This window comes from Phaseolus vulgaris, chromosome 10, assembly GCF_000499845.2.
Source record: "Phaseolus vulgaris cultivar G19833 chromosome 10, P. vulgaris v2.0, whole genome shotgun sequence".
NCBI lineage: Eukaryota > Viridiplantae > Streptophyta > Magnoliopsida > Fabales > Fabaceae > Phaseolus > Phaseolus vulgaris.
Window position 1 is genome coordinate 15,181,864 of NC_023750.2, and position 12,775 is coordinate 15,194,638.

At 32.9% G+C, this 12,775-nt stretch overlaps 1 protein-coding gene across 3 annotated transcripts; it reads left to right on the forward strand.

The window, feature by feature from the left end:
• Nucleotides 1-260: 260 nt before the first annotated feature.
• LOC137818158 (COP1-interacting protein 7) lies at nt 261-9,391 on the forward strand. Of its 3 annotated transcripts, none has more exons than XM_068621412.1 (14): nt 261-715; nt 854-1,002; nt 1,110-1,292; nt 1,877-1,997; nt 2,078-2,117; nt 2,229-2,281; nt 2,363-2,421; nt 3,026-3,178; nt 3,285-3,481; nt 4,165-5,693; nt 6,042-6,995; nt 7,842-8,247; nt 8,865-8,924; nt 9,067-9,391. In XM_068621412.1, the coding sequence occupies exons 2-14, from the start codon at nt 944-946 to the stop codon at nt 9,123-9,125; spliced, it is 3,873 nt and encodes a 1,290-aa protein (XP_068477513.1). In that variant the 5' UTR covers nt 261-715; nt 854-943; the 3' UTR covers nt 9,126-9,391. The 3 variants fall into 3 exon arrangements, with proteins under 3 accessions (XP_068477513.1, XP_068477512.1, XP_068477514.1); XM_068621413.1 differs by having other exon boundaries at nt 605-715; nt 829-1,002; XM_068621411.1 differs by having other exon boundaries at nt 291-1,002.
• The last annotated feature ends 3,384 nt before the right edge of the window (nt 9,392-12,775 follow it).

Below are 12,775 nucleotides of genomic sequence, written 5' to 3' on the forward strand. Positions count from 1 at the left end.
AGTATTGTTTTTATATCGTTCTTCCGTCACAATTTTATTTTTAAAATTTTGAAAATGAAAGAGTATATTATTTTTTACTATGACTCATGAATTATGAAAGACTATAATAGAAACACTTGTCAAAATTAATTTAAAATTCTAAATCAATTATTTTTTCAAAAAAGTTATCAATAAATTATATAGAAGTCTATCCTTTTGTAAGTGTTGCTTAAATATTGGAAAGTATATATGTATAATTATGCAAACTATCTAAATTTTTTATAAGAAGAAGAAAGATGGGAGCTTCTTACAAGGAATCTTGTCTCTTTTTCTAATTTCACACACTATGAAGTCAAAATGGAAAGCGCTTTAGGTGAAAGTGATTAGCTAATAATGAAGGCACGGTTGAAACCGGTAGCCAACTTGGCAGTCACCAAACAGGGCAGAGTGGATAATTAAAAAAGGCAGAGGGTAGAATGGTAGTTTCACCGGTACTGCTGGGACTGCTACAAAATGAGTTCTGTCCGTCTGAGGCTGTCACTGTCACCCTTCGGCGCCTCCAATAGTTTTCTGTCATTTTTCTCAATTCCCGTTTTGCCCTTAACGTTTCCATTATTTCCACCCTATTAGAAAAATCGATATTGGTTGGTCACCCTGGTTGGGGTTGGGGCTGGAGGTGGTATCCAAAGAGGAAGAACAACTGAGAATAATCTTTGGATGCTTTCTCTTTCTCACAGTATCTACCTCATGACCTCCCTTTCTATTTTTTTTCCTTCTGACTCCTGAGACTGAACACTCTTTTTAATGCAGAAAAGTTTTTCTTTTTTTCACTGAACCCGTTTTGATAAGGGTCTGTGATTGATTTTTTCTACAGCCTTTCTGGTCTGCAATCTCTGATCTTAGTGAAAACCCAGTTGCTGGGTTATTGGTCTCAGCTTCTCTGGTTGCTACTTTTGACTAAGCTATGAACGCTTCAACAAGGTTGGATTCAGCTGTGTTTCAGCTCACACCCACTAGAACAAGGTAATGGATAATACTTTTATGTCTTTTAGTAATCTATGTGAAAGCTCATTGAGAACATTCATAGCCTGACTTGTGTTGTTGGTTTGTTTGATTCTTCTATAAATCAGGTTTGACTTGGTTATAACTGCGAATGGAAAGAAGGAGAAGATTGCCTCAGGCTTGCTCAATCCATTTCTTTCCCACTTGAAGGCTGCTCAGAATCAGATGGAGAAGGGTGGTTATTCAATTGTGCTTGAGCCACCTGAGGGTAACAGTGATACCTCTTGGTTTACCAAGGGGACTGTTGAAAGGTTTGAGTTTTTAGTTTTTTGGTTTATCGTTGGGTTCAGAAGAGATTGAAAGTTGAATCCTTTTAAACATGTTTCTTAGAGATTATCATTGGTATTAGTGTATTGTATCCAGTGCTCAAAATGGTTCCATACTGCCATTTTGAAAGTCAATTCATTGTTCTAGTCGTTGTAATATTAAGACCAAAATTATTCCATGTTAGTCATGGATCGAGTCAGGGACCCATTATTATTCTTATTGTTTCCTTTTATTTAACGAATAAAATCTGCGTGATAATTTTATGCTAATATTTTTTTTTTATTTTTTTTTTAGATTCTACAAATTAGGACTTGTAAAAAATCGTCAGTAAAAACTGTGATTGAAGATGTATTATATATTGAAAGAGAAAACAATTAAAGAAGGAAAGCAGCCAGAAATTATTGACATTGTATATATCTTTTGTTTTACTCTTTCCAAATCAAAGGAAAGTGCTAAGGAAATGGTAGTGAAACCATATTTTGAAGTTAGACATATATATTATAACCTGTTTCTGTAAGGTTAGAGACCTAAAGTTATCCTGCTAGACTAATTTTCTATGCCTCTGTAGGTTTGTTCGTTTTGTGAGCACTCCCGAGATATTGGAACGTGTGCATACTGCAGAATCAGAAATCTTACAAATTGAAGAGGCTATTGTTATTCAAGGAAATAATTCTTTGGGAATTAGCACTGTATGTAAATATCTAGCATACTCTATTTGATTCTCTTATTGCACTTAAAAGTCTGTTTCAATAGTTGAGTATTTGTGCAGGTGGAAGAAAATCAAATGAAACATGTTGAAAGCACTGAAGGTACTTCTGAACAAATACAACTAACTTGTATTGAACAAATATAGGTGTATTTAAAGCTCTGCTATGTTTTTATGATTGATTATAGCTAATCAAACTTGCTAATTTGCATAGGCAGGAAGACTCAGCAGGACAATAATGAGGAGAAAGCAATTGTACTTTACAAGGTTAGTATATCTTTAATAATTAATACCTATTCTTTCATACATTTTATTATCTTCTTATTAGTCCGCATGATTATGTGCCAGCCTGATGCACAGCCTCCTCAAGCTAAGGGGACCACCACCTCATCGGAAGTAAACTCGAAGTAAATTCTTTCTGTCCTACACTTTTCACCATTTTCTATGACCATGTCTCAGTAGAAGAATGTATTGTTTATGTTATTTATGATTAAATCATGTTTGAAAGTCTACCAGTTAATGTTCTGCCTGGAATACATATGAAGCGAGTAGAGAAAATATGTAACAACATGGATGGCTGCCACTGGAGTTACTTCAAAAAAATCAATTAAGATCTGATAACGTTACTTTTAGTTTGAGCATCCCTGTTATGAGTAAGACAGAAACTTTTTTTATTGGTGAATCTTATATAAGCCTGACCATGAGTTTATAGTTGATATCCCTTGAGGAATATTGGTTATCTTAGAGTATTGAAAGCAGCATGCTGGAAGCAGTGCATTTTATATTTTTTGTTTATGATTATCGAATAGGTATACAAAAGGAGGGGGTTTTTTAGTGCATCTATTATAGCTTAAGCTTTTGGAACAACTGTTTCTGCATTGTTACAAGTTTTTAGCCAAACCTCTGTTGGATTGAGATGTGTATATATAAATATGATACATAAGTTTATCTGTGTATTTTCTTTGCACTATGTGAAAAATATTGTTAACTCATTCACTTCTCATGTATTAGAGTTCATCTTCTGAAAGTCCTAGAATTGCGTAAGTCAGCACTGCAGAAAGAGCAAGGCATGGCATTTGCTCGTGCTGTTGCTGCTGGTTTTGATGTGGACTATATCCCACCTTTGATGTCATTTGCTGAATGCTTTGGAGCATCTCGCATGAAGTAAGAAAACTTATTTTTTTCGTAGACCAGTGACCTTACATATTTGTTGGTGAAGTGTTGGGTTCTTCATTCATTGATCTGTAATGTAACTTTTGTTACATGTCAGGGATGCATGCACAAAATTCATTGATCTTTGGAGAAGAAAACATGAAACTGGACAATGGCTTGAAATTGAAGCTGCTGAAACAATGTCCAATCGGTCAGACTTCTCTGCATTAAATGTTTCTGGCATTATACCTCCCAATATGGTCTCTGCATCCCATACTGAATTGGACTCTGAGAGTAATGGGAAAGCAAGTTCAGGTACAATTTCCTGCATATAGTGAACTTGTGAATTGTTCATGGCTTGATGTATTTACATTTGTAAAACTCGTTACTCTTTTTAAATGCCCATACACACAGACATACACGTGCTCTTAACAGCTTACTCTTCCTTCTTATCTTTTAATGTAATAAACTTACACTTCAAAGAATACAGAGGGCTGTCCTCTGAAATTGGTCTACCTGAATGGCTAATTTTGATAAGCCTTCTATCTGGTTTTGCCTTCCCTGTCTGTTTTTTTTATCATGTTTTCTGATGTGGAAAAGTACGGGCCTTGGACCATATAACATGGCACAACTTGGCTTTTCCTACTACTAATTAATAGCCCTTAAGTCACACTCCAAAAGAACTCGTAATAGCCCCAGTTATGGATTGTGGACAAGTAATGCCTTGGACTATTAGAATCAGTCTCAAAATCAAATCTAAACCAAACTTACGAGATGTATTGCACATTAAGCATATATTGATCTGCTGCCTGTCCAGTTACTAGTCAAGCTACTTGTTCAAATTGTTAAGACATGATATCTGACTTATAATTCTCATTTTTTATAAGATAAAGGTTTGATTCCCGAATTGAGAATTTTTAAATGGTGATCCACCATCTATGTCTTGCCTTTTTCTTAATTAGAAATATACCTGAAGATTCTTGTTTACACATTTCCAGATGTGCCTCCAATGGACCGCCAACCATCTATAGGAAACCAAGATTATATTCAAGGTCAATTTCCACACATGTTCTCTCCTTGGCCTATTCATTCTCCTCCAGGTGCTCTACCAGTCTTTCAGCCATGTCCAGTGCAAGGCATACCCTACTATCAAGCATATCCAGGAAACAGTCCATTTGTGCAGCCAAATTATTCTCCCATGGAGGACCCCAGACTAATTGCTGGTCAAAATAACGGGCGCAGAAGGCATTCAATGGATAGCCGACACAGCAATACTGAATCAGAAATTATGGATGAAGTGGACCTAGAGAGGGATGGTGCACATACAGGAGGTCAACGAAAGAAGGATAGGCGATCAGGGCAGAAATCTGGCATGGTGGTGATTCGGAACATCAATTACATTACAAAGGCAGAAAATTCCTCTGACAGTGGATCACATTCAGATTCTGCCTCAGAAACCAATGAAGATAAGGAATCTGTGAAGACCTCAAAGAGAAGGGAGTCCAGAAAAGAATCTTTGAAGAAATTGGATTCTTCTGATAGGGAAAACACAGAGCATGGGAAGGATGCAGATGGAGGCCACTGGCAAGCTTTCGAAAACTGTTTACTAAGAGATGTTGATGATGATGATAGGCATGCCATTGACCCAGACCAATTTGATTTGATAAAGGTGAATGACATAAGAAAAAGACACATCGATGTCAATGATCCTTTAGTTTTTACTGAGCGGGAAATGCATGAAGGTCAAGGAAGTTCTTCTTTAGATATGCATAGCATTAGCAAAGGATTGACTCACATGCCCAAGAAATCCAATAATGATTTATTGTTATCTGCAAGAACAGGACAGTCTGGTGATGGTTGGTCTGGAGATGATGTACAATCTTTAGAAGTAAATGGGAAAAGGAGTGGTTACAAAAGGGCTGTCGGTGGTGATTTTATCACTTTCAAACAAGAAAGTGAACTCAGCAGTGCTTACCCTTCCTCGGATATGGAAACTCCACTGGGTTATTCAAGCAATAAACTAGAAAGGAAGTTGTTTCATGATAATGATGATTCTTACATATTGGAACATAGATCGATCGAAGTCAATGATGTAGGAAATGTTGAGAGAAAGGCTATTGACATGGATTCTGAGATCCCAATTGTGCGGAAAAATGAAGAGAAGTCTTCTGATGAGATAAACCATATTAGTTACGAGCCGCATGAATTAAGTATGCTGCCTGAACGAGGAGCTGAAAGGGGATCAATGAGTTATGACCCTGCTTTTGACTATGAAATGCAGGCCCAGGCTGGTAGTATTTTACAAAATAAGAACAAAGAGGTAGTGACCGACACCAAACCAGGATCTAGGAAGATGGATAAGGAGCCCAAATCAAAAGTTACCCCAAACAATGCTGATAAAAGAAAGACTGGTGGACCAATAAGGAGAGGGAAGACATCTAAACTTAGTCCTTTGGACGAAGCACGAGCACGTGCTGAGAGCTTACGGAACTACAAAGCTGATCTCCAGAAAATGAAGAAAGAGAAGGTACTCACTTCTATCTTATAATTCCCAGCCTTTCCACCTTTTTGTTTCTATTCGTACAATTAACTTTAAATGGATGTAAAAAAATTAATCAAGACAGCAACATTATATACGGGCCATTAATCTGAGGGACATATCTAGAGAGACTGAGAGCATAAGAGGTGATAAGGGTAAATCTTACTTACACTAGTGAACATGAATGTTAAGATTGTTTTAATGAAACTCAACCATCTTTTTTAAATGTATGATTGAGTTTTACTCCTCTCATGCTCTCATTTCTAACCTAATATGCCTTCTGTTCATCTGTTATTCAACATTGATTAATTTATTTCTTTTATATATAATAATTAGGATCAGGAAGAGATAAAACGCCTAGAAGCCTTAAAGATGGAGAGGCAAAAGAGGATTGCTGCCAAGAGTAGCTCGACCAATACACGGTCGCCATCACAGCTATCCAAGAAGCAACTTCCAACAAAACTTTCACCAAGCTCTCATAAAGGATCTAAATTTAGTGATTCAGAGCCAGGAGCATCCTCACCCCTTCAAAGATTCCCCATCAGAGCTGCATCTGTTGGATCTAATGATTCTTTGAAAGTCTCAAAAACCAGCAGATTGATTTCTAGAAGTCACTTGGATAATAACAAATTAAGCCGATCTGTGTCTTCTTTGCCTGAATCTAAGCTAGAGAAAAATGATAGTACAACTGATACTAAGGCATCAATGGAAAGGATTAGAAGATTGTCAGAACCAAAAGTGAGTACCATTCGTCAGACTTCCTCAGCTAAACAAATTGGCACTGGAACAATATCAAAGGCTAAAGCAGCTGATGGACCCGAGAGCAAAAAGATATCTGCTATTGTGAGTTACGATAAAAGCAAGACAGCAGCCCTTCCAGAACTGAAAATCAGAACAGCCAAAGCTAGTGACATTCCTCAGAACAGAACATCAGTCAAAGACAAGGCACATAAGTTGAATGATAGCAAGTCTTCTATGACTTCCCAAGGTACCATCTCAAAGAAAAGAGAAATTGGTACTTCATCCAATGGTGATCGAGATGACAATCCTGTAGTTGAAAAGACTGTTGTGATGCTCGAGTGTGAAAGACCTTATGCCCCTCCTATTCATAATGCAGAAGAAAATTTGGAGATACCAGAGAAACAATATGATAATGATGAAGTAACTGAAAAAGCAGAGACAGCATCTAATTATGCTGCTATTCGGGCTCTTGTTTCACCATTAAGCATGGATATAGTAGATAAAGAAACCTTAGAGAACCAATCACACCTGCAATCCATATCTACTGAGGTATGTATTCATAAGTTATAGTAGCTTTGGAAATGGTTTAACTGTCTTGGTTAGTTCACACACTTGTAGAGTGCATTCAATTTTTTTTGGATGAGAATTGTTCTGCTGCTGACAGCACATCCTCTTTCAAATTAATTACAGTAAATATGGCTATTGCAATAATCTCTTACTGCCATCTATATTCCTCCAATGTTATTATGAGACTTGAAAACTGCACCTTGTATGTTATGTTTGCTATTTTTACCTCTGCCAAGGATGTGCTTACAATTCTATGTGCTTGTTGCAAATTGTGGAAATAGCCTTATAATTCCTACAGTTTTTTTTCACAATGTTGTGTGGGTGGCCGAGGGCATGAAACTCCCACCATTATTGGTTCAAGGAATGGTTGTTTGTGTAACCTTTCTCTTAAAATGAGGTTTTCACTCGCTTATATATTATAATTTAGTCATAATTTTAGGTGAGGTGAGATCTCTAACACGTAATATCTCAACTGTAAAGCAGTTGTTAATATCTCCACTCATACCCATAGGTTCAATCACAGATCAGCATCCTTCCTTTTTCAAAAGATTTGTCATCTGGTCCTCACATTCTAATTTATACATTTAAAATATTATATTATGTCTGGAAAATAAGTCTGTTCAATTCTATGATAATTAGAAATTTGATGATAATTGATTTTTAAATTTCAACAATTAGGTGTTATTTTAAACCTTAACTATATATGATCAAGAGCTTTTAATTTTATTATAGACGTCTTGATATATTTTTGTGAAAATTCTCAATGGATGGGATACCTTCTTACTTGGTTCATAAGCTAATTTTGAATTTAATATCATCCAAAATCAGGTCAAAGTGGATCATACAGAGAAAAAACCTTCAAAATCATCCAGTCTTTGTATTTCTGGGGAAACATATCAAGCCCCATATGCTCGAGTTTCTTCTATGGAGGATCCTAGTACTAGAAATAGTGAGTATGGTAAAGCAGCACCCACAAGTTTAGAGACTGCAGTAATTGGTGTGGATACTGTTAAAGCACACGTGTCTAACATTGGGAACTCAACACTTGAGAAGATTCCTGAAGCAACTGAGAAGCCTCAGGTAAAGGAGTCATCATCCAAAGGGTTTAGACGACTGCTCAAGTTTGGAAAAAAGAGTCATAGCTCAGCTGCTGAACGCAGCACGGAATCAGATAATGTCAGCATAGATGGTTCTGAGGTAGATGAGATTGGAAACAATGGTTCCTCTAATGAAGGTAATTTGCTCATCATATACTCCCTTTGTTCTTTATTAGCCATTTAAAGGATATACATAATAAAAAGGAAAGGTGTTATATGAGCTTTTTGTGAACAGAACTAAGCTTTGGTTTTGAAGAGTCAAGCAAGATTGTGTCATTATTCCTTGACTAATTAATTAATTATTCAATTAAAGTTTCCTCGGACACTACATAATGATCTTCTGTCCACTTCAGTTACCTGTAACATTCAAAAATGAAATTGATTTCTCTAGAACTTTAAGGTATACTTACCCCGCAGTTCACTTAAATAACCTGGATCCTAACGTTCAGGAATGACATTGGTTTCATTAGAACTTCAAAGTGTACATTAGACATGTATAACTGTAATTAAAAAATGTCAATAGCCTACACCATTCAATGATTTACTTGTAACTTTAGATAACTGAGACTGATTTGGCAAAAGTGTATTTTTCCTTACTATATAACCAATGCTTTAGAACAACTAGATCTTATTGGACTTTTGTTCATTTTCATAATTGCCTTTATGTAACAAGTGTCTGAAGAAGTTCACCTATTCAACTTTATTTGACATATATGCACCCAAACTGACCACCATATTTCCACGTCATTTTCAGTTCATACTTTAAAGAACTTGATCTCTCAAGATGAAACACCAAGCACAACTCAACAAAAGTGTAAGCCTCACTGCATCCTTAATGAATCACCAAGCATAACTCAACTTTATTGAATCTACTCTTTCATTTATGCGTGTACCCTCTTTTCTACCTAGTTCATCTTTTTTTGACTGTGGACTTTTGCAAACATATTGTTGTGCAGCTTCTCGTTCTTTTTCTTTGTTATCCCCATTTCGAAGCAAGAACAGTGAAAAAAGATAATGATGGCTTGATAGAGTGTGTGCTGTTAGAAAGATTGATGCAGTGACAAGCTAGATCCTTTACTTGTTTCTTCTCATTTTTTTTAAGTCTAGCTAGGAAAGAATACTGTGTAATGATTTTCTATGAAATTGGGTTGTTGTATATTTGTGTTTCGCTGTGCATATGCTCAAGCAATTTGTATATTTTATTCATACCTGATTTCATTTGACATTATATATATATATATATATATATATATATCTGGATTAACGAGGATGTTTTCTCTACTGAGTTATATTTCTGAGAGAAAAATATAACTTACAAGATTGTGATTTTTTATAAATCTGATTTATAAAACATAGTTTTATAAAATAGCTTTTACTTGCATTTTTTGAGTTGATAAGAAAGACATGTCTGGACAAACAACGCAGTGCCTTCTCCAATTTAGAAAAACTGGAGTGTTCTGTTTTAAAATCTCACTAATGTTTTTATTGTAATTTTCTTATAATAAAATTAAGTTTAAAAATTAAGAGTTGAGATTTCATTCTATTTTTTGACAAAAATGGAGAATATCCTAGCCCACAATGTTCTGGGAATTATTGTCGTATGAGAGACTGAGATTTACGGATTTTTTTTTAAAATAGTAGGTTACATTATTATAAGTAGTATAAATGCATATTTTTAACCAAATTAAATTACTTTTTCTCTAAAATTAACTTACAAGCCATCTATATCCCAATTGAAAATAATCCAAAGGCAATTGCTTCCTGTACCATATTACTGCACTCAATTCTTTGATAAAGACAAAAATACCCTTAAAAAAATGGGATATATATAAAAAATACATTTTTTCCGGAACGAATTTTTTCAATTCTGGATTTTCTTATCCAGAATGAACTTTTAATTTTTTTTTCTGGAACTTTATTTTCGAAACGCAATAATCTGGATTTATTTTTTTGGAAAATATTATTTTTAATTGTGGATTTTTTTATTGGAATGGAATTTTAATTTTTTGTTTATATTTTTTTTTTCTGAAATACAATAATCTCTTTCCGGTCTACTTTTACATATGTATTATTTTCAATTCCAGATTTCATTTACAGAAAAAAAAAAAAAAAAAAGCATTTTCAGAATTTTTAAATTATGTTGGGTGCATGTTTAAAAATAAATGTTGGGTGCAGAGCTAATCCAAATCCACAATGTTAAAGCTCAGTTTATACCGTGGTTAACACTTAGTCCAGCTTAAACTTGAAACTTGAAAGATGTATTAGTGGCTTTTTTTTTTAATATTATTGCAATAACGGTTATTTCATAAAAAAAAAAGTGAGATTGGAATGGATCATACTAAAATAAGGGTTAGTTTAGGCTAATTAGCTTCCTTTTGTACTTTAATGATTAATCGTTGTGCATTTTGGCATTCTAATTTGTTTTTTCCAGAAGATATATTACAAGAATATATAGGAAGGAACTTCAATAATATTTATACTAAGAATATCTTAATCTTAAAATTAAACAGATAACTAGCTAAATTCCCTATCTAGCACTATTTACACTTTTATTTTCCTAACTAGCACCCTTTTGTTTTTATTTCTCTATCTAGCACCATTTTAAAAATAAATTAAAAAATAATAAATTAATTTTTTTTTATAATTTTAATTTTGAATGCATTAAAAAATAAATATTTTTAATGTTTAAAATAAGAAATATAATTAATGAATAAAGAAATGTGTTTTTACAAAATAAAAATAAAAAAGTAATAAATTTAAAATGTTTAGTTTAAAAATTATTTTTTTAAGAATGAATAAAATAAAAAATTAAACTCTACAACAACATAAAAGTTGAATATATAAACATGAATTGGTATTTATTTTTATTATTATTGATGATGTAATTATGTTAATTTCAAGTAAAAAATACAGGACATAATTATAAAAAAACAAAGTTAAATAAGGACCGATATGGACATAAAAGAACAACATGATCGAAAAAAAATGTTCATATTGTTAAACACCAAGACACACATAAAGAATATGTCCCAACATTACTGGATTGTGCACTTCTCGTCATTAATTATGTTTCATTTTGCACAAACTATTTAATGTACCATTGAAGAAAATATTAAATGAATTATCATCTTTCATTTTTTTTTATTTTTATGATCAACATATACTTATTTAGTATGGCCTCTCTCTTATCTTTATCTTATTTGGATTTATTTTTATATCTTTTATCTTTATCTTAATTTGTTTTGCCTTTATTTTATATCTTTTATGTTTTTAGTTACTATTTTTTTCTACCATTCTTTTTTTTTATTGTTGCTGTTTTTATTTTCTTGACTTTTTTTTTCATTTTTTGCTTCTCATTTTTAAGCATTAAGTGTAACATTTGCATTAGTTTTTTTTAGGATTTTGCATTTAGGATAGACACTTCAATATTACTTGTGTATCTACTATTAATTAATACTAATTGACTTTGGTTTTTTTGTAATTATGTCATATATTTTTTACTTGAAATTAACATGATTGCATCATCAATAATAATAAAAGTAAATAGTAATTTATGTTTATAGATTCAACTTTTATGTTGTTGTAGGGTTTAATTTTTTATTTTCTTCATTCTGAAAAAAAAAAAATTTTAAACTAAACATTTTAATTTTTTTTATTTTATTTTATAAAAACTCATTTCTTTATTCATTAATTATATTTCTAACTATTTTAAACATTAAAAATATTAATTTTTTAATACATTCAAAATTAAAATTATCAAAAAAATAAATAAATTATTATTTATTTATTTATTTTTGAAATGGTGCTAGATAGGGAAATAAAAAATAAAAGGGTGCTAGTTAGGGAAATAAAAGTCTAAATGGTGCTAGATAGGGAATTTACCCCAGATAACTTCGCAAAGGAAAAAAATAAGATCCTAAAAAATATCATATATTTTTCTCTTGTATCTAAATCTAAATATTTTAAAATTTGAAACATAACCAACACAATTTCCTAAAGACTAACTTGTTCAAATTCCCATAGGAACTTATTTTCAACAAAATTCGATTTAGAAAAGGGTAATTATAATATCACCAAACCAATTATTAATTACTATGGAGGGCTCAAAACATTTTTTATGTATGTATCTGTAAATAAAAGACTCCTATAATTTTACACTAGAGAAAATGGTCGCCGAAGACCCCATTGTTCAAGGTGAATTCATTCATAGAAGACTTGTTACTTGCTGGCTGCATTTAAATCTTTGCAAGGTTCTAAATGAAGTGTGTGTGTGTGTGTGTTTTCACATATAGCGGTCTCAAAGATGAAGATATCATGTTACAGGGCGTTCCTTCTCAGTATTCATGGTGATGGTGTCATGAATTCTTCTGCTTCTTCAGCAAATGTATTCACACAATCACTGAATGCTTACCATAGATATCTTTGGTCCTATTCTAGTTACAGACATTCAAAAGGTTGTCGTTTAGAAATATACAAGCAACAACTATTTATACTATTTAGAAAAGGATTCTTTTTCTGTTAATCTTAATTTAATTGTATATAATCCCTTCTATAAACCTAAGCAATGGGGTGGGGGAGGAAACGTTTTGATCTTGTATCCATTCAAAATATTCCATGAGATTATTTTCTGTTCTAAAAGTGAAGTAAAATGAGATGTGTAGTGAT

Bases quoted from the DNA above. Each gene is read 5' to 3' on its own strand.
- LOC137818158 (XM_068621412.1), top strand. From the start codon at position 944: ATGAACGCTTCAACAAGGTTGGATTCAGCTGTGTTTCAGCTCACACCC. The intron at 5,694-6,041 runs GTACTCACTTCT...TATAATAATTAG, and splicing joins AGAAAATGAAGAAAGAGAAG to GATCAGGAAGAGATAAAACG. The intron at 8,248-8,864 runs GTAATTTGCTCA...CGTCATTTTCAG, and splicing joins CAATGGTTCCTCTAATGAAG to TTCATACTTTAAAGAACTTG.